This window comes from Sorex araneus, chromosome 9 (assembly GCF_027595985.1).
Source record: "Sorex araneus isolate mSorAra2 chromosome 9, mSorAra2.pri, whole genome shotgun sequence".
NCBI classification, from domain to species: Eukaryota; Metazoa; Chordata; class Mammalia; order Eulipotyphla; family Soricidae; genus Sorex; species Sorex araneus.
The window spans coordinates 43,594,411-43,621,920 of NC_073310.1; the positions used below are offsets into that span (position 1 = coordinate 43,594,411).

Sequence of the window (27,510 nt, forward strand, 5' to 3'; positions counted from 1 at the left end):
TGGACCCCCTAGCACCGCCAAGAGTACTTCCTGAGTGCACTAGCCAGGAATAGCCCCTGTGCATCACTGGGTATGACCCAAAAGGCAGTAAATAAATAAAATTTAAAAATAAAATTCTTTATCAGTAAGCATTCATAACTTTTAGGGAGGATCACACCCAGCAGTGCTCAGGACTTACTTCTGTTCTGCTCAGGGATTATTTCTGGCTCCAGGTGGCTGAGGGAACATAAAAGGTGCTGGAGGTCAAAGGTAGGTTAGCTCAATGCAAGGCAACTGCGCTATCTGCTGTACTATCTTTCCCGTCTGCGTCTGATAACTTAAATTGATCAATTATCTATTTCTGAACAAAAGTAAGCTTTAGTCATCCATCCATTATTCAAGCATTAGAAAAACACTATTTGGTACTGACAGTATGATAAACAGTGATGTTACACACTAGGGCAAGAAGTATGAAAGGTGAAGGGGCAGTAAAGAATTGAGGAAGGCCTTTGTTTTTAGCAGTTCATAGAAAAACCTCAGTAATCTACCATTGCATTTGAATAATACACAAGCTGCAAAAACAGAACTAAAGAATTATTTTAATTTAACCAAGTTTGTCTCTATAAAGGGTTAAAATTGGGAAAGATAACAGATGAAGGATAAATAGTTATCCTAAAGGAGTTATTACAAAAGTATGAGCATTTTGAATGCAAATGAAACAACAATGAGATACTGTCTCACACCGCTGAGACTGGCACACACCAGAAAGAACCAAAACAGCCATTGCTGGTGTGGATGTGGGGTTAAAGAAAACTTCATTCACTATAGGTGGGAATGTCCACTTGCCTAACCTTTTTGGAAGGTTGGCTTTTTTTTTTCTTCAAAAAGCTAAGAATAGAGCTTCTATTGGAACTAATGTTAGGAGCCAAAATGGTTATAGTTAGAAATAATACTAGAAATTTTACATATCTGGGTCCTAGATAGTGAGAGAGGAAGTCTCGGTTTCCCCTTGTCACCTACTGAGAGTAACTTCATTTTAGCTGTTTGTATTCTACGTTCTAAACATTCCTGCGGTTTTCCAGACTCTCTTTGAAAGTAGGGAGTCTATAGTTTCCCACGGTTATCCATAAGGCTGAGTGGATTAAATTATGCCCAGGGCTTGGACTGGCTCACAATAGACTGAGAGATATCAACAGGCTGTGCCAGGGCAAACAGTCATAGTCCTAAGTAACAAACAACTTCTATGGAAGATGATAGCCTCATTGGCCTAATTGGGAAAAATGGGTGTTAGACTTCTAACAACGACAGAGCCTCAATTATCAGAACATCTGTGGGGAGCAAATGGGATCCTCTCATTCAATCCAATCTGATAAGAAGCACAAACACCCTATTTTCCTATAACCGCCCCCACTCCAAAATGAGATGGACTTTAACTTAGTCTTACACTAAATTCCTTCCTGGCTGGGAGTTACTTTCTTTTCTACTCATCAATAAACTTTTCTAGCTTTCTAATTCTGAATCTGTATATCTTTATTATTCAATATTTTTGTTCTTGAAAATATTGAACAACTTGGGAACTGTGGACCAACTAGAGATGCACAGCCACCATTCCTGCATCAATAATACACAATGTTTCCTTGAAATTCTGCCACAAAGATGTACATATAATTTGACATAGTATTTCTAAGTAGGTTCTGTGTTTGAAAGGATACAAGTTAGCAAAACAACACATAGGAAAAAAGTTGAGTGATTATTATTTTTTGTTTGTATATAAAGAAAGTAGATTCTGCTAGGAAAATCCTGAAGTTGGTAGAGAAATTACATCAGAAGGATAAAGGAGAGAATCAGAAGCTCAAGATGTGACAATGCTCCATAGATGACACAATCAAGTACTATAGACAGATGGTCACTGTCACTGTTACTGTCATCCCATTGTTCATCAATTTGCTCGAGCGAGCGGGAACCAGTAATGTCTCCATTGTGAGACTTGTTACTGTTTTTGGCATATTGAATATGCCATGGATAGCTTGCCAGGCTCTGCCTTTCGGACAGGAAACTCTCTGTAGCTTGCTGCGCTCTCCAAGAGGGACGGAGAAATCCAACCCGGGTTGGCAAACGTAGTTATATTAAAAACACAGATTATAAAGTAGTCTGACATAGGATGGGTAAATTAAGACAAACAGATGAGTAATTTCTCCTGGTTCAATCAAAATGAAGATTAGAAAGGAATATGGGAAATACTTTTACTGCAATGCTTATGTAAAACTATGGGATATCATGGATAAGAATGGAGACTGAGAAAATAATTGATGTAATAAACTAATAAATTTGTGGAGGAGAGTTAATTACATTTCAAACATAGCAAATAATAAAGACAAGAAGTACTTACTGCTTCCATGTTTGAATAAACAATTATCAAAACTGTGGGTTTTCCTTCTATTCCAGCTTGTACAAATCCCTTTTTAAATTCTTCTTTGAATAGTGTGTAGGAATAATTTTGAGATATAGAGATTTCCTGAACTTTGCATTCTTTCAAATGACAGGCCAGTTTTGCACAAGTTTCTTTTCCACATCCATAGAGTCCAATCTTTAAAGGAAAAGAATTCAATGTATGATTCCTGTATATGTTCTTAAAATATTTTATGGCATAGTTTTCTATTTAGAAGTGCTAGAAAGTTAGTTAAAATTTCATAACTATTTTATTTATTTATTTATTTATTTATTCTTTTATTGATTCACCATGTGGAAAGTTACAAAGCTTTCAGGTTTAAGTCTCAGTTATACAATGCTCAAACACCCATCCCTTCACCAGTGCACATATTCCACCACCAAGAATCACGATATACCTCCCCCCATAACTATTTTTATATGATTTTTGGGATAGGTATTAAACACATTCAAGTATTTTATGAGTTTTTTTAAAGGTACTAATAGGCATTCAATTTTTTTCTCTTTTAAGGGATCATTAAGAAAATGATGGCTGGAGAAATCAGTCAGGATGGGAGATGTGTGCTGAAAGTAGATAATGGACCAAACATGATGACCTCTCAGTGTCTGTATTGCAAGCCATAATGCCCAAAAGTAGAGATAGAGAATGGGGAATATTGTGTGCCATGGAGGCAGGGGGAGGGTGGGAAAGGGGGGTATACCTGGGATATCGGTGGTGGAGAATGTGTACTGGTGGAGGGATGGGTGTTAAAATCATTGTGAGATTGTAACCCAAGCATGAAAGCCTATAACTATCTCACGGTGATTCAATAAAATTAAAAAAAAACAACCCCCATTTTTTTCTCTTTTCTCTTTATAGTCTGTTGAAATTTATGGTCACTTAATAAAATATTAAAATTAAAATAGATGAAATTTTAAAGCATATGGAATCATACAATGTGAAGTATTTTGTGTCTGATTTATTATGTAGTATGACAGTTTTGAGATTATTTTATATTGTGTGTATTGGTAGTTCATTTGTTTTTCTTTTGGTTGATTTTGACTTTTGGTCCACACCCAGTAGAGCTCAGGGCTTACTCTTGAATTTGCAGTCAGCATTGCTCTGTATATACTCCTGGATCTGCACTGAGAGACCACTCCAAGTGGGCTTGGGGACCATATGAGGTGCTGGGGATTTAACCTGGGTTGGCTGATGCAAGGTAATTGCCCTATGCTCTGTACCATCTCTCTGGTCACAATAGTTCATTCGTTTTTTTTTCTGTTTTTTTTTAATAAAAATTTTATTTTATTAAATCACCATGTGGAAGATTACAATGCTTTCAGGCTTAGGTCTCAGTTATACAATGCTGAAACCATCCTTTCACCAGTGCCCATATACCACCACCAAAAAAAAAAACAAACCCCACACAGTACACCTCCCATCCCGCCCCCGAACCCCCTACCTTGTAACTGATAAGTTTCATTTTACATTCTGTTTACTTTGGTTACATTCAATATTTCAACACAAACCTCACTATTGTTATTAGAAGTACCCCACTAGATTCAGACCTACTGTGAAGACAAATAAGTTCGCGCGGCATGGTTTTGAATTTCTGTACTTTAACACTAAGTCCAGGGAGATTTCTTCCAGATATTGGATCATTGCAGGCTTGAAAACCCAATCTGTGGTCGTCTTAATATGGCGGACACCGCGCCCTTCATCCCCGGAGAGAAAGAGGCGAGATAGAGAGACACCTTTCCCCTCCTGGGCGGGCATGGGGCCGAGGCTTAGTTCTCAGGCTGGAGACATTTTGCGAGGAGTTGCCCATGCCGAAAGAGGTTTTGCTGGGTCTGGATTCATGCTTGTGCAGCTGCGGAGAGGCCGCACACGCGTGCGGCCCCCAGGATCACATCTCGGCGGTGGGAGGGGAGTTCATTCGTTTTTATTGATGAAAAATACCCTATTGCATCTTATTCCATTTATGCTTATATATGGAATAACCATTTATATTTCACTTATCCCATTCACTCACTGATAGACACATTGATGCATTGTTTCCATGTACTTGACTAGTGTCACAGTGCTGCTAGGTTCAACTGTCTGACAGTAACTATCTGCGTACATCATCTTTTTCCATCTGTTCATTTTCAACCACTTTGTTTCTTTGAGTCTGTTGGCAACATATAATTGAATTTTGTTCTTTTAAAAATCCAGTCCTATAGGGCCAGGGAAATAACTCAATTTGCAGAGCATGACTGTATCACATTATACTGTCATCTTGTTTTTCCTTGATTTACTTGAGTGGGCATCAGTAGCGTCTTTATTACACTCAGTCCTGAGATTTTAGCAGCCTCTCCTTACTCGTCTTTCCAACGATTGGAGGCTTTTTCAGGGTCAGGGGAATGAGACCTATTGTTACTGTTTTTGGCATATTGAGTATGCCACAGGTAGCTTGCCAGGCTCTGCCGTGCGAGCGGGATACTCTCGGTAGCTTGCTGGGCTCTCTGAGAGGTATGCATATATCTTTTACTGTATTAGGGATATGAATATGCCACAGGGAGCTTGCCAGGCTCTCCTGTGTGGGCAATAGACTCTTGTTAGCTTGTCAGGTTCTCTAAGAGGAAGAACTAGGCTATTAGATGCGCTTCCAGGAGCTTGGTTTCATGGTCTCTGGATGTTGGCTGTTGATGGGCTTACATGTTGCCGGGGGCAGTTTCTGGGTGTGACTGTCCAGCTACTGGAAAACGGGGGATCTGGGTGGAAGAGGCCCGGTCCTGATCCGAATAGCCTTGGAGATCTTGGCTCTGGGTCCCGCACACCTGGGTTCCTCTGCTGGTTCCTTCATGCATGAAGCTCGTCTGAACATGTGGAGAGTGGCCCTGAGCATATTGTAGAGCATATGCCTACTATATATAAGCCTCCGAGTTTGATACCTGGCACCTCATATCTCTTCAAAACAACGTGAGGTAAAGTCTTGGTGGCATTTCCATTGAATATGTCCATGGGGTCCTACAAGTACTGTAGCCCAGAACTACACCATGAACTCCTTATGTTAGACTGAACATTACTTGGAGTGGTCTCTATTGGACAATAAAATAAAGGATTAGAGAAATAGTACGGTATTGGTACTGGTACAAAAGTCAGTAAGGTACTTGCCTTGTACATACTAACATAGATTTAATCCCTGGCACTGCATATGGTCTCCTCACACTGCTAGGAATGATCCCTGAACGGAGAGCCAAGAGGAAGCTCTGAGGAATGACCAAGCTGGACAAGATCTGAGTGTTAAAAGTAGGTAAGGGATATTCTTGATAACCTTTCAGTATCAATGTTGCAAACCACAATGCCCAAAAAAGGGGGAGGGAGAGAGGGAAAAGGAGAGGAAGAGAAAAAGAAGAGCTTGGCAGGGGTGGGAGGTAGAGGTAATGTGAGGGAAACTGGGGACACTGGTGCTGGGAAATGTATGTACACTGGTGGAGGGTTGGGTGTTGGAATACTATATAACTGAAATTTAATCATGAATAGCTTTGTAAGTATCTATCTCATAGTGATTCAATAAAAATGTAAAAAAAAAATAGAGTAAGGCCTGAGTATTGCTAAATGTTTGGTTTGGTCCCCAAACCAACTAAAATAAAATTAAATTCAGTCCTATAGTCTCTACCTTAATTTTTTTAAATTATTTTTTTAATTAAAAATTTGTTTAGTCTTTACTGTTAATGAAAAATTAATAGATCTACATTAACGTCATGCTGATTTGATTTATGCCTGCCACATTGTTGTTCTTGATATGCTCCATGTCTGTTTTTGTTTCCTATTTTGTTTTTCCTTTATGAAATATTTTGGGTTAGGTTTTATAGTATTTTATTTAGTGCTTAAGTTTTTAATTTTTAATTTTTAATTATTTTCTCATGGTTTCTCTAGGTAATATACAGTTCCACAAGGAGTGACTAATGGTCAGAGCCAGGAGTAAGCCCTAAGCATTACTGGGTGTGGCACCAAAATAAAAAAAAAAGCAAAAACCAATACAAAACCCCAGACTCACAAACCAAATAAAAAGTGTGATGTGTTATAAATTTTCTTCACCAAATTGTTAGTGCCCCTTCCAGCTTCTACTGTCAAAGCCCATATGACAGTCAGCATTCTCTCAGGGGGCATTTGATAGGCATGAAAATTTGAAACATGTAATTCATTTGACCTACGATAAAGATCTATTAGTGATATTTAATTGGCAAAAATAGTTATAGAAGTAGCGAATAAGAAGCACATATTTTACCTTGTATATTTAATAAGGACTCTGAGGAAGAAGATAGATTTATATGAAACAAAATGTAAACAAATGTTAAACGGTAAAGTTATAGCTGAGGGTTAGTGAGGCTTTAAATATTGGTCCATAGGCATTCTCAGGAATCTTAATGCAAACTGACTTAATGCAAACTTTTTATTAGAAATGAAAAGAAAGATTTTTAAGTAAAATTCTATAGGTTTTGATCCCCATCACCAAAAATAATCCCTGAAATTATTGTGATAGTTGTTTTGAATGCAAAAAAAGTCATTGAAAAATGGTATGAGTTAAATAATTAGTTATAAATAATAAAACACAAAATAAAGAATTATAATAGACTTAAATCCACTAGATCTTAAACAAATAGAAATAATGTAACTCTCATAAAAGACAAGCATGCTAGAATTTGTCTTCCAGAATACTTTTCCCTATTCAAATTATTTGAGCTTTTTCTTTTTTTTCCATACAATCTTTATTGCATATTGGAGCTTTTTCAAGGACTTAATTTCCAGTTATTCTCAGAAGAAATAAAACTTTGTGTAAAGACTCAGGGCCAGAGAGCTAGTAAAGTGGGGAGGGGACTTTCCTCTCATGTGGTTGATGGGGGTTGGTATCCTTGGCATCCCATATGGTCTCCTGGGTACCACCAGGAGAAATTACTGTGTGCAGAGCCAGGAGAAACTCCTGAGTATTGCCAGGTATGACACAAAAACAAAAAAGACTCATGATCCTAAATAAATATTTAGGTAAGTATGCTAGAGTCAAGGTCAAGAATCACCTGCACAAATGCTTTGTTACTGTTGAAGATATGGTGAAGATAGTGCCAGAACCATCTGTTTTATTTGCATAAAATGCCATCTAAATATAACTTACATTTTTATGTGTTGATACATTTCTCATGCGAATTCTAGAGAGGACAAGTTATTTAACTGAATGATTGTAAACTCTCTAAATGTAGTCTGGATAGAGAAAACTTCTATAAGCAAAGCATATTTTACTGAACTTTTTTTACGTTTATTCTGAAAACTTAAAATGAAAAATGTTTTTACCAGTGACATGTGACTTCTTGATTGACGAAGGACTCTTGATGCTCTTGAGATGTGTTGTATGGTTTCTTTCACGAACACTATGGGATAAGTAATCTAGAAGAGGAAATGGGACAAATAAACTTGATTATAGGCATAGTTCATTGTGGTTTTCTGTACAAGGATACAGGAGTCAGAATATTATTCTAGTAGTTCTGTAATCCAGCTTCAGTATGATGGGTTACGTTTATGAAAAACAAATTGGAAAATAAGGGCTAGCTCTGCACCAATATTCTGGTGAGTGAACATGATCAAGAAAATTATAGGTTTGAGAGAAGAGAAAAGCATGTTGGCTTATTTTCTATTACTCTTTTTGGGATTCTAAGAGAAAGTAGAGAAAAATAAAAGTCATAGAAGGGAATCCTCATATTAACAACAGATTTCTCAGCAGAAAGTTCACAGTGTAGAAGAGAATGAAATGGAACTACTCAAAGCTTCCATTTTTTTCACTTTGTGATCAAAGTAAAAAATCTGCAACCAAAAAATACTCTACTTTGCTAAGCTATCACCAGAACTGGAAAGAGATGTTTTAGACAAGATAAGTTAGTTCCACAAAAGTAGCATTGAAGAAACAGAAATAGACCTCTATAGAGTGAAAAGAACCCCCTCAATAAACATAAATATACCAGAGGCATAAAATTTGGGGTTGGGGTATGGCAGTGTAGGTGTATAAAATTAAAAGCAAAGACTGTATGTAAGTTGAAAAAGATGTATGTACACTTAGGTTAAATCTAGGGCTCTTTATAACAGTCATGATCTGAAAATAATTGAAATGCTGAGCAACATGAATAGAAAAAGAGATCGTGATTTACACAATGGAATACTACTCAGGTAAAATCTTGCCTTTTGCTACACCTTGGATGAGACCATAGGACATCATATTAAGCAAAATAAGTCAGGAGAAGGAAAAATACCTGATGATCTAACTCAAAAGTAGTATAAAGAAAGAAATGGAATAAAAGAAATAAATAAGGAAAACAAATCTTTGGGTTCTGTCAATAGAGCTGAGGTTAACAAACCATGGGTATAGGGTAGGGAAGATTAGGATGGACTAAAAGTGACATAGGATTAGGGTGGAGATGCGTAACTTTGTACTCCAGAAGCATAAATATTAACACTATCATAATCCACATTACCTCAATAATAAAAAGTAAATTTAAGGAAAACAATAGGTATCGTCAGTATGAACTTGATACTAACTTGCTTCAATTTAAGATGGTTATAAACATAGGACCATTCATATACTTTTATGTATATCATAGTAACCTCAAAAAATATAAAATAACTTGAATAAGAACAAAAAAGGATAAAAATGGAATTCAAACCTTATACAAAATGTAGATGTCAAAGTACAAGGAAGGTAATAAGAAAGAGATGAGACAAACTGAAGAAACATTCAGAAAACAAATAGCAAAAAATTTAAATACCTATATGCTAATAATTTCACTAAAAATTAATGGTCCAAATTCACCAATCAAAAGACATAGAGTTGCTAGATGGAGTTGAAAATTAACTCAGTTCTCTCTCTGCTATATGCAGGAGACACATTTGAGTTCTAAAGAGAAATGTAGGCCCAAAGTAAAATGTTGTAAAATAATTTTAGAATCAATCAAATGTTAATCTAAAAGGACTGAAGGCCATTCTTAAAACAGATGAAATACATTTATTGATAAAAATGTAAAAAGTGTCAGGGGTTGACATTCTATGATGATTAAGAATCCACTCACTAAGAAGACATTATACTCAATAATATGTATATATGCTAAATCATAACACTTCAAAATGCATAAAGGCACTATTAATATACTGAGAGACACTGACAGCAACAAAAAATAATAAGGAATTTTATTATACTTATTTCAATGGGCAGAAGAGTGAGGTAGAAAATCAATAAGAATCAACTAGCAACAAAGAGCTCAGTAATCCTCAGACAATGACGTTTATAACAGCCTGTGAGATATAAACTGTAACTGTCACTGAAATCCCGCTGCTCATCGATTTGCTTGAGCGGGCATCAGTAACGTCTTCATTGTGAGACTTGTTTGTTACTGTTTTTGGCATGTTGAATATGCCACGGGTAGCTTGCCAGGCTTTGCCGTGTGGGCGAGATACTCTCAGTCATTTGCCGGGCTCTCCGAGATGGGGTGGAGCAATAGCACAGCGGGTAGGGGATTTGCCTTGCATGCGGCTGACCCAGGATCGATTCCTCCGCCCCTCTCAGAGAGCCTGGCAAGCTACTGAGAGTATCTCGCCTGCACAGCAGAGCCTGGCAAGCTACCCATGGTGTATTGGATATGCCAAAAACAGTAACAAGCAAGTCTCACAATGGAGACGTTACTGGTGCTTGCTTGAGCAAATTGATGAACAATGGGATGACAGTGATACTCTTTATAAAAAAAGTGAGATATAAAAACTTTCACAAATTTTCATTTACTGAACTATTTTTTAATAATTGTACTTGCTTTTTTGTTGTAAAAAGCAATGTAAAATGAATGACTTTGTGCTTGCTACGGGGGCAGGCTTAGCGGAGTGAGTGGGAAACTGGGGACCATGGTGGAGAGAAGGTCACACAGATGGTGGGATTGGTGCTTGAACATTAAATTCCCAAAACAATTGTATTATGAGCAACTTTGTAAACACAGTATTTAAATACATTTAAAAAATAAAGAAAATAACAAAGAAATAATAGCCCTAAATGAGGAATTAAGACAAATGGACATTGAGGCCAGAGAGACAGTACAGTGAGTAAGGCACTGTCTTACACATATTTGACCCAGGTTTGGTCCCTGTCTCTTCAAATAGTTTATTTGGCATCACCAAGAGCGATTCCTGAGAACAGAAGCAGTAATAAACTCAGCACAGTTGAATGTGGCAGCTGAAGTAATAAATAAATGAATAAATAAATAAAACAAATGGGTTTAACAGTAACTTAGAGGACACCCAATCTCCCTAGAAGCTAAATACATATTTTTTTCTCAAGTGCAGATTGAGTTGAGGATTGATAACAGATTAATATAAAATAAGTGTTGATAAAGATTATAAATTAAAATAATGTCAAGTAGCCATTCTGAGGCCATTAGTATAAAACTTGAAATAAACTATAAAAAGAAAGTTGGAAAATGTCAAGTATAGGGAGAATAATAAACACATTATTGAGTACTTGTGAAAAATCAAAGGAGAAAGAAAAAGTATGGAGACTAATAAAATGAAGAAATGAGTTAGCAGAACCTATGGATGCAGTAAAAGAACTGAAGTTCATAGTAATATAAGCTCATTCTAAAAAATAAGAAAAAAGTTAAATTAACTAAATTTTCACATAAGGAAATAGAAAAAGGACAAATGAAATTAAAATTTAGTAGAAAGTAATGGTAAAAATTAAATGAGAAATAAACTAGAAACAAAAAAAGACAATACAAAAGATCAAGAAAACCAAAAGCCAAGTTTTTCAAAATCGATAAGCTTTAAGCTAGGCTCACTGTGAAAAAAAAAAAGAAAGCTCTAGTAAATGGAATGAGAAATTAAAGAGAAATTCCAAGAGATAGTATATATATATACATACACACATATAGGTAAATATAATAGAGATTATGATGAACAGCTTTATTCGAGTAAATTGGAAAATCTATAAGGAATACTTTAAACCTTATAATCATAGAACTTTCCTGGACTGATTGAGGAGGAAATAGAAGACCCAAATAGATGAATTATAAATAGCCCTCCCTTCAAAAAGTGCAGGACCACTAGTGAGCTGTAGTGAACCTTTAGAGATAATTAACACCTATCTTTCTCAACTTCTTCCAAAAAAAAAATTGGAGAAAAGAGAAAATCACTTGTGAATATAACATTTTTGTGTGTATGTGATACAAAAAGCAGAAAAAGAAATTAACAGATCATGTTTTATTTGAATACAGATTAAAAAAAACCCTCAACAAATTCTTAGCAAACTGAATTCAACTAGGATTATATATCATGACCAAGTGATATAGAATAAAAACCAAGTGGGATTTATTCTAAGGATGCAGTTGATACTTCAGCGTATGCAAATATATTAATGTAACACATCAGTAGAAAAGATTAAAATATTTTCACCATCGCATAAAAGTCTTATCACCATAGTACTAATTGCAGAGAATATGTTTGATAAAATTAAACATCAATTTATAAAAAAATCCTCAATAAAATGGTAATATAAAAAACACGTTGGAACCCAATAAAGGTCATATTTGACAAGTCTCAGTTAGCTGCATGCAACCCAATTTTTCCCCTTTATCATCAGGTAAAAGACATCTACTCTTTTTTTTTTTTTTTTTTTTGGTTTTTGGGTCACACCCGGTGATGCACAGAGGTTACTCCTGGCTCATGCACTCAGGAGTTACTCCTGGTGGTGCTTGGGGGACCATACAGGATGCTGGGAATTGAACCGGGGTCGGCCTTGTGCAAGGCAAACACCCTACCCACTATGCTATCACTCCAGTCCCATAAAAGACATCTACTCTTTGTAACAATAGTAAATACAATATTGGAAGTTCTAGCCAGAACAATAAAAAGTAAAAGAAATAGAAATTTGGAAAGATGTAAAAACTATCATTATATGCAGATGACATGATGATATATGGAGAAAAATTCTAAAGACTCCAGTAAAAACATATTAGAAACAATAAACTGGTTTAGTAAAGTGACAGGCAATAAAGTCATTCTATTTAAAAATTTTTTAATTTATTTTTATTAAAAAAATTTTTTATTAGTGAATCACTGTGAGGTACAGTTATAAACTTACTAACTTTCATGTTTGCATTTAAAGTAATTCTATTTTTTATGGATGAATAAATAAATCTATTGTGTTTCTAACAAACAAGCTAGAAGAAGTAAAAAAAAATAATCCAGGGACTGAGAGATTACTCAGTGGCTAAAGCACATGTCTTTCAAGTGTCAGGCCATGATTTTGATCCCTGTTACCACCCACGAATCTGAGCATGATACTGGAAACTCTAATATGCATACACATATACTATATATTACTCATAAGATTTTATATGATATGTCCTTACCTCCAAAGACAATGAAGAAAACTTCCCTTGAAATTCATTGAGTACCTGGGCAAGTTTATTATAATCACTGGTATTCTGATATACCTTTTTTCTATGAGATTTATTTATATCCAAGAAATCCACAAATATAGTAGAGTCATTCATCAGTTTTTCTTTAGTCCACTGAATCTATGATATAATAATTTCATCATATCTGTTAATTGTACAATTTTTCTTATCAAAATTAATGCAGAGAGAGTCTGTGAACAATAGTGGAGATGAAACTTATGGCGGGATTGTGATGGAACATTGTATGTCCAGCACCCAACTATGAAGAACTTTGTAGATCATGGCACGTTCATAAAATAAAATTTGGAAGAACAGCAAAACTAAGGCAATAAATCCATATTAGAGCTCTTGCCACAAGATGTCAATAGTGTAACCTGTGGATCTATTTTTAGAATAACAATTTCAAATGCATGTAGTAAAAATAATGGTTATAAAATAAAGCAAATATATTTAAATCCAATTCTAAGGATTCTTTGTGGTTTCCTAGATGTCAGGTAAAGAACTTTTTTTGTGTGAATATTAACTGAAGACTCACTAACAATGAATCCATGAATAAAAGAAAATAATTTTTCTTTATGCAAGTATTAATTATTGTCATAGGTCTGCAAGCTTCCAAACTTGATTTCCTAATTTCCTAGTCAATCTCTTGTCTATTTTTCCCAAATCAAGGGTACTGCCTTTAAGAAGTCTAGCCATTTCTTCTCCGCTTTCTAAAGCTGGGTAGAAACTTTCCTCTTTCTTCCTTTGTTCCACCACTGTGGCATGTGAAATGTATGTCGTGGCACTATCAGAGATTGTATTATGCCTAATAAGTTGAAAGGTAGAAAGGAGATGGGATCAATAGTAGTTCTATATAGTCTTCCCAATTTTCCAGGCTTAAGTCAGGTATTAGGAAGACGTTTAGCAAATGGCTGACTGAAAATTTAGAGGTAATATAACTTTATACTTAGGGAAATATGTGGAGTCAGAGGTACTGTGTTTGAATAACTTTACTAGCTGTTTAACCTTGGGAAAATTTTTTTTGAAGTAAAACAGATTATTTTTTTAATTTTCAAAATTTATTTTACTGAATTACCATGTGGAAAGTTACAAAGCTTTCAGGCTTAAGTCCCAGTTATACAATGCTCGAACACCCATCCCTTCACCACTGCACATATTCCACCACCAAGAACCACAGTAAACCTCGCCTCCACCCCTCCGCCCTCCCGCCCTCCCCAGCCCCCCACCTCCCCTGTGTAGCTGATAAATTTCACTTTACTTTCTCTTTACTTTGATTACATTCAATTGTAAAACATATTTTATTTGGAGAATTTTTGAAGGGAAGGAGGAAGAGAAAGTGGGAGAGAGTAAGAGAGACAGAGTAATGTACCCAAGAGAGAATGTGGGCTTCTCCAAGGGTAGAGAGAGCCTCTACACACACCCCAGCACTAGATAGGAAAGCATAAAAGTACACATCTCTGAAAGAGGAGAGATGAAGGTGACACATGTGCTCAGGCACTGCATGTGCTTGGCCACGTGGGCACAAGCAGCACATGGGCTCGGGCAGCATATGCACCACCTGGGGAAAATTCTTAACCTCACTCTGCCCCACCTTTTTGGCATTTGTAAAAAACGGAGATAACAGATCAACATCACAAGGATGCTATATTAGAATGATCAATGATGGATAGCATTCTTTTAACAGTGACTAGGTACACTATACTAGAATCACTTAAAATATATTTTGAGGGGCTGGAGTGATAGCACAGCGGGTAGGGCGTTTGCCTTGCACGTGGCCAACCCAGGTTCGATTCCAAGCATCCCATATGGTCCCCTGAGCACTGCCAAGGGTAATTCCTGAGTGCAGAGCCAGGAGTGACCCCTGAGTATAGCCGGGTGTGACCTAAAAAGCAATATATATATATTTATGTATATACATATATATTTTGATTTTGGGTTACACCAACAGTGCTCAGGGGTTACTACTGGCTCTGTGCTCAGGGATCACTCCTGGCAGGCACTATAGGGACCTTCAGGGGCCTGAACCGGGTTCAAGGCAAGAACCCTATCTGCTGTACTCTCTCTCTAGCCTCGCTCATATATTTTTAAGCCTACCATCCAACCAACTATTAAGAGTACAAATTCAAGTTCTCAGAAGAATAGTTTGCTTCCTGATGGAAGGTTTGATTCATTTTTTAAAAAAATTTGGGATATTATAGCTATTCTTGCTGTACATAGGGTAGATTCCTGCTCTGGGAAAATAAAATCGTGCAAAAGTATTTACCTGCTCATTTTCTTCTGACTCTATGCCTATTCTTTGGTCTAACAAAATTTTGAAACCGAATTATAGTGGTATTTATTGGGAGGTTTGTTTGTTTTGGGGACACATCCAGGGATGCTCCGGGGTAACTCCTGGCTCTGTATTCAGGGATTTCTCTTGGTGGTAGTTGGGGGCCATATGGGATGCAAGGGATAGAACCCTGGTCAGCTGCATGCAAGGCAAATGCCCTACCCACTGTATTATCACCTCCTCACTCTCAAGAGAGGAAGTTTTTCTAACTTTCATGACAGAAATAAAGAATTACTTAAACAAAATATCTCTATTTCTTCATTCATTCTTTAATTACTTTATTCATTCCAGATATATTTGTCAAGCTCTAACTAGAGAGTAGGAGAGGATGCTAAATACTTTGGACTTAGGTAGGTATAAAAATAATTCAATGAAAAATCTCCTGAAGTCAGTTAAAGAGTGATAGAGATAAAAAGAAGAGAGAAGAGAAATGACATTATAATAATTTTTAACTGGGAAAAACTGTAGTCCTATGAGAATGCAAAGAAGGGATACTTAAACTTGGGGACTGTGGTGTTGGTCAGAGTCAAAGGCCACAGAGTCAGAAAGTATGAGCTGTATCTTGAAGCATGGCAAGGAGTAAGCCTGGGCAAAAAACCTACAAATATCAAGGCTAAGAAAAATAGACATCAGACCTGTTATAGATGGAGGTTTGAATGACAATGCCATTAAGATAAGAAACAGCAGGACTGGATTTTTTAATATAATCTACTTTGTTTCATATGATTTTTTTTTTATAACTTTAGACATCGTGGTTTACAAAATTGTTCAAAATACAGTTGTTTTGGTCATTCAATATCCCAATATCAGCCCTACCACCAGTGTGACCTTCCTCCATAGTTATCTCCAGTCATCAAGTCTTAATCATCTCTAACATATCAAGTCCATACTGACCTTGGGCTGGAGTGATAGCACAGTGGGTAAGGCCTTTGCCTTGCACGCAGCCGACCTAGGTTCGGTTCCTCCACCCCCCTTGGAGAGCCCAGCAAGTTACTGAGAGTATCTCACCCCCATGAGAGAGCCTGGCAAGCTCCCCGTGGCGTATTCAATATGTCAAAAACAGTAACAAGTCTCACAATGGAGACGTTACTGGTGCCCACTGGAGCAAATCGATGAGCAACAGGATGACAGTGACAGTGATACTGACCTTAGATTTAAAATTATTTTATTGTAGGTAACATGGTTTTAGTCATGATAACTTTTATAGTTTGTTGATCGAGATTATTACCTCCCTAAGAGCCATGAGTGACTCAAAGTGTCCAAGACCCTCTTCTACGACTTAGTTTTTAAATGAAAACAGAATTGTTATATAGTATCTTTCAGTAATATAAAACTCTCTGAGGACTTAAAATATTTTTTTCTAAATTTTGTTTTTATAAAGTTGTTCACAATAATTCATCACATTTAATATTCGAACACCAATCCCATCACCATTGCATCTTTCCACCACCATATTTCAAATGTTTCCACCCCAAATCCCAAATCGTGCGTCCCAAAGCTTGGTATATTAGTGGTGTAGAGTATGAGAAGAATTCTAAAATTTGGAATACAACAGATTTGCTCATGGGTGAGGCCTATGTTTCTCTTTTCTGAGAGCTTTATTTCTAAGTCTCTGGGTTATGGCCATTGATGAGATTATATGGTGCCAGAGGTGGTTTGTGGGGGTGGTTGCCGAGCTACTGGTGAACTTGGGAAATGGGGAGAGGAGCACCATTCCCACTCCAAGCTAGTGTGGAGATTTCAATCATGTGTCCTACATTACTTGGGTTTTTCTGCAGAGTCCCTCCTGGGTGAGGCTCATCCAAGCCTTTGGAGAGGGGCCCTGAGCATGGTGGCGGATGGTTCTGGAGGTTTTTGGCTGCCATGCCCTGTTGGGGTGGGGAGGAAAACTCAACCCGCCCCCTCTCTGTGGACCTTTTATAGTTATGTTTTTACCCAAGACATCATTTAAGACCATTTGAAAAATGTTTACCTGAAAATAATTTTCTAGTTCCTTTGAAAGAAACTGATAGAACTGAGACTTTTCCCTATGTTCTATCAGTCGATCAAGAAACACTCGGCTGGCTTCATGAACAAAGAATAGAGCAGCCATCTCTTTGGAGTTTATAACAGTATTGTCAGCTTGTAGTAATCCCAGGAGAAGCTATTAAGGATTTAAAAATAGCAATTTAGTTTTTGGGGTAGGGAACATTAGCAGTATAATACATGTCACAAAAGTTTAATTTTTTGTAGTTTATGTTTCTATGAAAATAGAAGCAATAATCTAAGGTAAGAAGTGTCAGTTTCTACAAGAATAAGATTTTGATGAGATGGGCTGATTCTATGTATGGGAAATTGGCATAGCCCCTTGAGAGAGTTCCCAAATCACATCTAGTGGAAGTCTTGCTGAGATTGGAAATCAGAATCTAATTTATGTTGCCAAGCTGGAAGCAGGGTCACTCCCTGCAGCGCTTGGGAGACCTTTCAGTGTCAGGGGTTGAATTTGGCCTCCACAAACAGTACATGTGCTCAGCCCATTGAGCTATCTCCAGGCTCTTAGAGATGCTTCTTAACATTGATCTGTTCAAATAATCTTATTTTGACTTAAGCATTTTTTAATGCCCATTGCAAACATTATTGGGCTAAAATTTCACAGCAAGAAAAGCTAATAAATATGGGAGCAATAGTATAGCAGGTAAGGCATTTGTCTTGCATGTGACCAACCCGTGTTCAATCCCTGGCATCCCATGTGGTTCCTTGAGCACAAAGTCAGGAATAAACCTTGAGCATCACCAAGAGTGGCCCCTAAACAAAAGCACAAAATGAAAAGGTAATAAATCAAATATTATGTGTTCAAAAACATTTCTTTTCAGGAAATTATTTGACCAAAGTCTGTGATTAAATTAGCATGGTTGGCAAACATTCTGTGATGTAAAAGCAAAATTTGCAAGAACTTAAGCATATTTATGAAATGCACATAGGCTTTTATTATCTGAGATCACAATAAACTTACAGAAATAAAGCAAAATCAAAACCTGTGTTATAACTTTGTGACTTCTCTCCTTTGAAAATCTTAATATTTGAATATTAACAAATAACTTCATGAAATTCTCTTCATGGGATTGTTTTAACTATTCTTTTCAAGTGATTCTTAGAATCAGTAGTTAATAAATATAATGATAAATCAACTTGATCTCTTTTTTTTATAAATTTCTCATAATTTAATTCTGCCAGTGTCAGTGTAGAGAGTAATGGAGAGAAGTAGGGGCATGTGTGTGTGTGTGTGTGTGTGTGTGTGTGTGTGTGTGTGTGTGTAAAAGAGAAGGAGAGTTTAGTGAAATTATATTTCTTAAACTTAAATTTAAAAATTAAAAATAGAGAATGGATTTAAAAACATACCTTAAACACATCTCGGAGATTAAATATGTAGTGACATTTTGTTGGAGTTGGTAACATATTCTCACATATTTGATAGTACATAGCAAGGGAACAAGAAATTATTTTATCCTTACTTCTCTGAACTTCATCTACAAAGTTATTGGTGGAGAAATACATTCCCAAATGAACCTTTAAAAGAAACTTTATAGTTTAGTGTCCAGACAATTTAAACAGACTGTTCTACCTAAGCCCTACTAAAAAGGATATGTATGCACTATAATGGAAGAGTAATTTCATTACAAGTTTTAGAAATTATAATTCAAACACATGGCAGATTTGTATAGACACTGAGTGTTGTACACTGGAGAAATTCCAACTGGTCTTACATTGGTGAGTGATCTAGAAATTTGTTTATCTTTTCTTTGATTTTTTCTTGGTGTTTAAAATTTTTTATTTTAAATTGAATCATTTATTAAATCGAGTTACAAAAATTCCCCCTCCCTCAGCCTTCCCCACCCGGTTTTAGGCATTGTGGATTATAGTACTGTTATGGTTAGGGTGGATCATGCACTTTACTTTACCTCCTTTCAGCGCCAAGTTCTGGTCCAGAGTGAACACTTCTCCTTATCATTGTCTTTGTGTTCCTTTTCTTAACCTTTTTCCTTCCACTACTGTCCTAGTGTTCCTTTTTCCCCCTTTCTTTCTTTTCTTTTTTAAATTTACTGTGAGGTACAGTTACAAACTTATGAACTTTCATGTTTGTATTTGGTTTACATCCCTCCATCAGTGCCCATTCTCCTAGTGTTCCCTTTATAATGCATTTTGTTCCCCTTTCTGTGGCAAGCTTTCTACTAAGGACCAGTTCTCTTGTTCTTTGTTTCTGTTGCCTTTTGGGGTTAGTTATTCCCCTACTGTTCCTTTATAGCCTGCATACAAGTGAGATCACTCTTTGTCTCATACTTCTCAGATCTACCCACTTATCAGCAATTGCATGGCTTCATGCTTTTTGACTGTTCTCCTTTCTCAGTCACTTCTCTGTTTTCTCTGTTTACATATTTCTGTGGTCTACAAGTGATGTGAGTCCCATGGACACAATTTTTCACCTGTGGCTCCCTTGGAATATCCTTTGGGCCTACAAAGGCACATGGAGTCCCTGATTGAGAAATGCTTTTCTAGAAGCATGAATTATGTGTTCTGGAAACTATGTCCCACCTGTGTATATACCAGCCGTGCTGAAAATTCTTCCACCTCCTTGCGGCCCAGTAAATGTTACTAAGAATAATAAGGTGATAGAAATATTACTTCAGTTCATTTGTTGTTGTTGCTGTTTTGGTTTGGAGCCACACCCAGCAGAGCTCAGAGCTTACTCCTGGCTCTGCACTCAGGGATCATACCTGCAAGGCTCAGTGGGGTTCCAGGGAACAAACCTGGTTGGCTGCATGCAAGGTGAACACCCTACCTACCCACGGTACTGTTGATCTGGCCCCAATATTGCCTTAGTTTAGACTTGCTCATGTACATACATGTCTGACTATATGAAGCACTGTCAGTAATAAAACTAGGGACTCATATTTAGAAATTAATTAAAAGTTTGATGTTTTATGATGGCCACTCAATACCTCTATTGCAAACTACAACATCCAATAGGAGAGAGAACAAAAGGGAATGCCCTGCAACAGAAGCAGGGTGGGGTGGTGGGGGTTGGGGTGGGGGTGATGAGAGGGATTCTGGGAACATTGGTGGAGGAGAATGGGCACTGGTGGAGGGATGTAATCGATCACTGTATGACTGAAATGCAAACATGAAAGTTCATAAGTTTGTAACTGTACCTCACGTTGATTCACTAACAAAAATTTTTTCAAAAAATTTGATGCTTTAAAGAAAGCACATAATTAATTTTGAAGAATTAATAATTCTGCTTAAGATTTAGTCAAATTTGAACAAGTTGAAACACTCGTCTAATAAGACAGTTCAGATTTTTCTTTCAGTATTTTTAATTATAGAAGAAAATGAAGAGAATTTGAGAGAGTACAAGGGTTAAGGTGCTGGCCTTGCATTGTGGTTGACCCTGGTTTGATGCCTGGCAAAGTACATGACCCCCATCCCTCACCTTAGTCACTAGGTGACTTAGCACAGCTGGGGTAGCCCATAGAATCCCTGGCTTCTGCAGGGCCCAAGCAGCACTTTATCTGAAGGCCTTTGCAGTGAATCAGCAGTATGGTTAGCTGAGGACTGACAGAGGGGCCCCAGGCCTCTTGAGTACCTCTTAGGAGGTCCCAAAAAGAATAAGGTAAAAACAAGAAAATGCAAAGATCAAATAAATTTTAGCTTAATTGTAAATGCAGATCCTTGTTTAACCAGAACATAAGAACTTGAGAATAAAGTCTTACATCACATAATTTAAATATTCATTACACATGTATCACGTATTCTTATGATTTTTTTCTATTTAAAGATAAATTATCGCAATGGGACAGAAAGTATAGGGGAAGTAAATTCTACTCCTGAAGACACTATTCATTCAATGTTTTTTAAATGCTTGCATTTGCCTTTATGCTTCAGAATTAAACTTTTGCAGTAGACGGTGAACTCATTGTGTTGTTGTATTACCTGGAAAATAGTACGTAAGGCATTTTGTGAAGGATGAGGCAATACGAAAACAGAAAAATGTTTAAGGAGACGTTGGTTAATAGTTCTCTTGCCAAATGGAGGCGCACATGATGCAATTAGACAGAAATCTTGAATATTCTATGGAAAGAAATAAAAGAGTAACATATTCGATAAAAAGTGAAATATATATCTATTCTTGGCCATAAATCACAATATTTTAAAAGTTTAGGCAAATGAAATATTATTGACTGAAAGACAAAAATAATACTAATAAAAAAGCCCTCTTTTCAGAAGTCAACCATTCTAAAATACAATTTAAAGACATATTACTTCTAGAAGCCTGACTAAACGTCCTCAGAAAGGAGCCTTTAAGAGCCTTTTTAAAAACTGTCTAAGAAAACCCTCTTCTGAGAAAGACTATTTCCTCCCAGAGGCTTTCTTCTTTCAAGATTAATCAAGGACTGAACTAAATATCTCCCAATGGACAAGCCTATTTTGTTAAATAGGCTCTTTCAACATCTGGATTTTGTAGTCTGGTATTCCATAGCTTATCAATATAAAAAAAATTTATCTATTTTGTTCTGTTGATCTGAGAGTCTGTCCTTACCCCATACCATGCTGTTTTAAGTACTATCACCTTATAGTAGTTTGAAATTTGGGAAAACAATGCCTTCCAACAAGTATCACAATGGAGATGTTACTGGTGCCTGCTAGAGCAAATCAATGAACAATTTGATGACAAAGCTATAGTGTTACAGTACACATAATGAAGCTGAAAGGCAGTGAAATAAACACTATTTGACTTAATATGATTGCAATTTTTACTAATATTTACTCATACTGAAAGCAAAAATTACGTAAAAAATTTATTTATTGGGCAAAGGTAATTTTTTCCAAAGCTTTTTTCTTTTTTCAAAAGGAGAAACTTTTCTCCTTGAGTGTGGAAAACCTCTGAAATCCTTATATAATTCCAACCTCCAGTTGAAGTTATTCTTGTGAATAGAGCATTTATTACCAACTAGGTTGCGAAGTCTGATATCCTAACATGGGTAATGAATATCAAATTCCTTTCTCAAGATTTGCATTTTGCTCACAACCCAAAATTTAAATGCAGTCTTTGATGAGTCAAGATGTTGGTACTACCAGGATCTTGCCAAAATGTAGATATATTTTCTCACCCTAACTTACTTAAAATATGTTTCTTCTCTATTGAAGATAGCCAGCTTATCAAAATTATGAAAACATGATGGTCTGAGTTTTAAAATGAAGAAGTGTTCAGATTTTCAGGTTTTACTGTCTGACTCCTTGGAGTGGCCTTGAAACTGAAATAATTAAATCTCTTTCTTTTATTCAAAGTATAGAAATGATTTAAGTGATACGATGAATACAAGACCTTGTGTTTAACTGCAAAGACCTCATTGGTGAGTACAGTGTAACCTGTTGGCACTGAATTTTAGGAAGTTACAAAAATGATCAGGAAATGTTTGGGAGTTTCTGCCTTTTGCTAGGCTCAAAACTGGTTGTGCCAGCTCAACCCATTCAACAGAAATAGAGGTCTGATAAAACTCTGAACAACCTCCAGAATTCAAAATCCATTTGTCTTGAGGAAACTCTAGTGATAGACAGTTCCCTACACAGAGAGCCCCAAGCCAATGCCTTTCTGGAAAGGGCTCTATAATCGGCTTTGCAAAGCAATGACTGCATGTTCCACCCTGGGAATCCTCACTCTACTGGATTCTTTTATTTCCTTCTCACAACTGAAGCTGGGCCAAAGACCAATATTAGACAAGAACAACTGTCTTTGCTTCAAAACTGTCCTTCCCCCAAAGCCCAACTTTTAATTTTGTTTAAATTTGCAGATGAGATGAAGTGTGCCTCAGTAGACCAGCCCAGAAGGGTCTTTTATCTTTCCAGCACCCACTAACCTGAAATCTACCCTGCCTACAAACCATGATTCTCTGTTCTCTGTGTCTGTAAAAGCCCTCCCCTGGAGCTTCTCAGACAATATGGTTGCTTTGAGTACATGGACCCACCAGTCACCTTTCACAATTACAACAATTCTTTAATAAAACTTTTCTATTTCCCTGATATTTTTTCTCTTGAAATCCCTTTTTTGTGAGAATAGACAATGAAGTTAAACAAATAAAAAAACTATCGGAGCTTGGGACTGACCTTTCCTTTTCTTCCTGTGAAGAGCCTAACCTTGTTTTAACCTGGGAATCACAACTCCAACTCTAAAAGTCTGGTTGGTAGGGATCAATTCTCATCACTTGACTATCAAATAGATCTCAGGTGCGGTTTATGGTTGCTTTAGTTGTGATAACTCCAGTGTTCATACTACATGATAATTCACATAGACTTTTACCAGTCCTGGCCTCCCCGCCACACACACCACTGACAACATTTGGCAAGCCAGGCAAGAGGGAGGCAGTGCACTCAGCTGAGACTCTCTCTTCCATTCTTTCCTTCTTGCACAGACCAACAAAATTAGCATGGTTATACTCAAGTCCCAACTTTGTTCTACCTGTCGGTCTGACTAGATATTCAAAAGTTCTTGCTTAAGTAACCCAACACTGCTACAAATACATAATCTATTGTTAAGTAACAATATTTAGTGTGAATTAAATCATCTTTATACTGTACCTTCCATACAAGATTTTCAGTATCATAAACTCCTGCCAAGTCTAACAATTGTCTGATTAATTCCAGGGATGGCTGTCCTCCATATCTATCTGGCTCTGGCACAGTCAGGTCATCAATGAATATAACAAGCTTAGGAAAAACAAAAATTAAAACATATTAGTGCTGCCTTTCTGTTACTAAATGGTAATATTATGGCACAAGAAAAAAAGCATATGTAATGGCATGTCTGATTTGCTACGAAAAAGCAATACATCAGGCTGGAGTGATAGAAAAAGTAGAGTGATCCCTGAGTGCAGAGGCAGGAATAAGCTCTGAGCACTCATGGGTATGGCCAAAAAATAACATGCAACATATCAATTTCTCTTTTTAAAAATTTTTTATTCATGAATCACAGTGAGGTACAGTTACAGACTTACAAACTTTTGTGCTTGTCTTTCAGTCATACAATGGTCGAGTGGGTTATCCCTCCACCAATGCCCATTTTCCACCACCAACGGTCCCAGCATCCCTCCCACCACCCCCACCCCAAAGATATCAATTTTTTATCAGATCTCAGTTCCTGCATCTCCAAAGGAAATCCAGCCTTTATACATTTGAGTTGCCTTTGGGCCAAGAACAGTAACTTTTCTTTAGAATTTATCTTAATTGTATTTCTTCCTGACAATCAATGTTAGTGCCCCCTATCAACCTGCCTGTTTCAATATGACTTTAGATGTTTATATGTTTTAAAAATAATACAAGCTCTGTTCATCACTCTCTTTAGATCTAAAACATTACATTTCATAATAAAGATCCATTTGTTGTTGGATAAAGTATCTAATCTTGGCCAACATAAAGAAATATGGTTATTATTTAACTTTTGCATCACTGTATCACTGTCATCTTGTTGTTCATGGATTTACTCGAGTGGGCACCAGTAATGTCTCCATTCGTCCCAGCCCTGAGATTTTAGCAGCTTCTCCTTACTCGTCTTTCCCAATGATTGGAGACCTGTTACTGTTTTTGGCATATCGAATACGCCACGGGAAGCTTGCCTGGCTCTGCCGTGCGGCTGGGATACTCTTGGTAGCTTGCCGGGCTCTCAGAGGCATATACATATATTTCCCTCTATGATTTGCATATGGAGTGTTCATTATTTAACTTTTGCATATTTAAACTTTTGTATATGGAGTGTTTATTATTGGCAAGATATTGCTATATTTTATTTAGGCATTTATTTTAGTTGCACCCTGGCTTATGATAAAGTTCACTACCTGGAATTAAACTCCAAAATTTTCACTGCTTATGCTGCCTTCATAAAAACCCAGCAGAAAATTCAGACACATTTCTGATTTTAAAATTAACTTGTGTCAATCTGGAAAAAACCCAAGTGCCCTGGAACAGATGACTGGTTAAAGAAACTTTGGTACATCTTGAACCAAGAGCCGCGGCACGAGAAGCAGAGCCTCCCGCCTACTGACTGTGATCCTGAGGTCTCCTAACCCATTTTGGCACCAGAGCAGATTCTTGGAGCCATGCATTTTGACTGCGAACTGAACTACAACCTCGTGCAGCCCGGGGAGGGATTTTTTTCCCTCTCCACCCCATTTTTCTGAGCGAAAATGGCGGCAGCGGCAGCAACCACGCGGTGAGAGCCACCCTCTAAGACCCCTACACCAGGAGGTAGGACTTTCTTTAGTGACGTAGCCTGTAGGTGATCCTGGGAGGGGAGGTGTTCCCGGCGCGCCTTCCGCCCAGAGATGAACCAAGAGCCGCGGCACGAGAAGCAGAGCCTCCCGCCTACTGACTGTGATCCTGAGGTCTCCTAACCCATTTTGGCACCAGAGCAGATTCTTGGAGCCATGCATTTTGACTGCGAACTGAACTACAACCTCGTGCAGCCCGGGGAGGGATTTTTTTCCCTCTCCACCCCATTTTTCTGAGCGAAAATGGCGGCAGCGGCAGCAACCACGCGGTGAGAGCCACCCTCTAAGACCCCTACACCAGGAGGTAGGACTTTCTTTAGTGACGTAGCCTGTAGGTGATCCTGGGAGGGGAGGTGTTCCCGGCGCGCCTTCCGCCCAGAGATGAACCAAGAGCCGCGGCACGAGAAGCAGAGCCTCCCGCCTACTGACTGTGATCCTGAGGTCTCCTAACCCATTTTGGCACCAGAGCAGATTCTTGGAGCCATGCATTTTGACTGCGAACTGAACTACAACCTCGTGCAGCCCGGGGAGGGATTTTTTTCCCTCTCCACCCCATTTTTCTGAGCGAAAATGGCGGCAGCGGCAGCAACCACGCGGTGAGAGCCACCCTCTAAGACCCCTACACCAGGAGGTAGGACTTTCTTTAGTGACGTAGCCTGTAGGTGATCCTGGGAGGGGAGGTGTTCCCGGCGCGCCTTCCGCCCAGAGATGAACCAAGAGCCGCGGCACGAGAAGCAGAGCCTCCCGCCTACTGACTGTGATCCTGAGGTCTCCTAACCCATTTTGGCACCAGAGCAGATTCTTGGAGCCATGCATTTTGACTGCGAACTGAACTACAACCTCGTGCAGCCCGGGGAGGGATTTTTTTCCCTCTCCACCCCATTTTTCTGAGCGAAAATGGCGGCAGCGGCAGCAACCACGCGGTGAGAGCCACCCTCTAAGACCCCTACACCAGGAGGTAGGACTTTCTTTAGTGACGTAGCCTGTAGGTGATCCTGGGAGGGGAGGTGTTCCCGGCGCGCCTTCCGCCCAGAGATGAACCAAGAGCCGCGGCACGAGAAGCAGAGCCTCCCGCCTACTGACTGTGATCCTGAGGTCTCCTAACCCATTTTGGCACCAGAGCAGATTCTTGGAGCCATGCATTTTGACTGCGAACTGAACTACAACCTCGTGCAGCCCGGGGAGGGATTTTTTTCCCTCTCCACCCCATTTTTCTGAGCGAAAATGGCGGCAGCGGCAGCAACCACGCGGTGAGAGCCACCCTCTAAGACCCCTACACCAGGAGGTAGGACTTTCTTTAGTGACGTAGCCTGTAGGTGATCCTGGGAGGGGAGGTGTTCCCGGCGCGCCTTCCGCCCAGAGATGAACCAAGAGCCGCGGCACGAGAAGCAGAGCCTCCCGCCTACTGACTGTGATCCTGAGGTCTCCTAACCCATTTTGGCACCAGAGCAGATTCTTGGAGCCATGCATTTTGACTGCGAACTGAACTACAACCTCGTGCAGCCCGGGGAGGGATTTTTTTCCCTCTCCACCCCATTTTTCTGAGCGAAAATGGCGGCAGCGGCAGCAACCACGCGGTGAGAGCCACCCTCTAAGACCCCTACACCAGGAGGTAGGACTTTCTTTAGTGACGTAGCCTGTAGGTGATCCTGGGAGGGGAGGTGTTCCCGGCGCGCCTTCCGCCCAGAGATGAACCAAGAGCCGCGGCACGAGAAGCAGAGCCTCCCGCCTACTGACTGTGATCCTGAGGTCTCCTAACCCATTTTGGCACCAGAGCAGATTCTTGGAGCCATGCATTTTGACTGCGAACTGAACTACAACCTCGTGCAGCCCGGGGAGGGATTTTTTTCCCTCTCCACCCCATTTTTCTGAGCGAAAATGGCGGCAGCGGCAGCAACCACGCGGTGAGAGCCACCCTCTAAGACCCCTACACCAGGAGGTAGGACTTTCTTTAGTGACGTAGCCTGTAGGTGATCCTGGGAGGGGAGGTGTTCCCGGCGCGCCTTCCGCCCAGAG

The 27,510-nt window shown here is 38.5% G+C and overlaps 1 protein-coding gene across 1 annotated transcript in view; it reads right to left on the reverse strand.

Annotated features, from left to right (window-relative positions):
• The window catches only part of DNAH14 (dynein axonemal heavy chain 14), a 311,036-nt gene that overhangs the window by 119,834 nt on the left and 163,692 nt on the right, over positions 1-27,510 (reverse strand). The window contains 7 exon segments of the mRNA XM_055117878.1: positions 2,369-2,566; positions 7,739-7,831; positions 12,823-12,990; positions 17,172-17,342; positions 18,578-18,745; positions 21,167-21,304; positions 23,810-23,938. Coding sequence (XP_054973853.1) covers positions 2,369-2,566; positions 7,739-7,831; positions 12,823-12,990; positions 17,172-17,342; positions 18,578-18,745; positions 21,167-21,304; positions 23,810-23,938 — 1,065 coding nt within the window.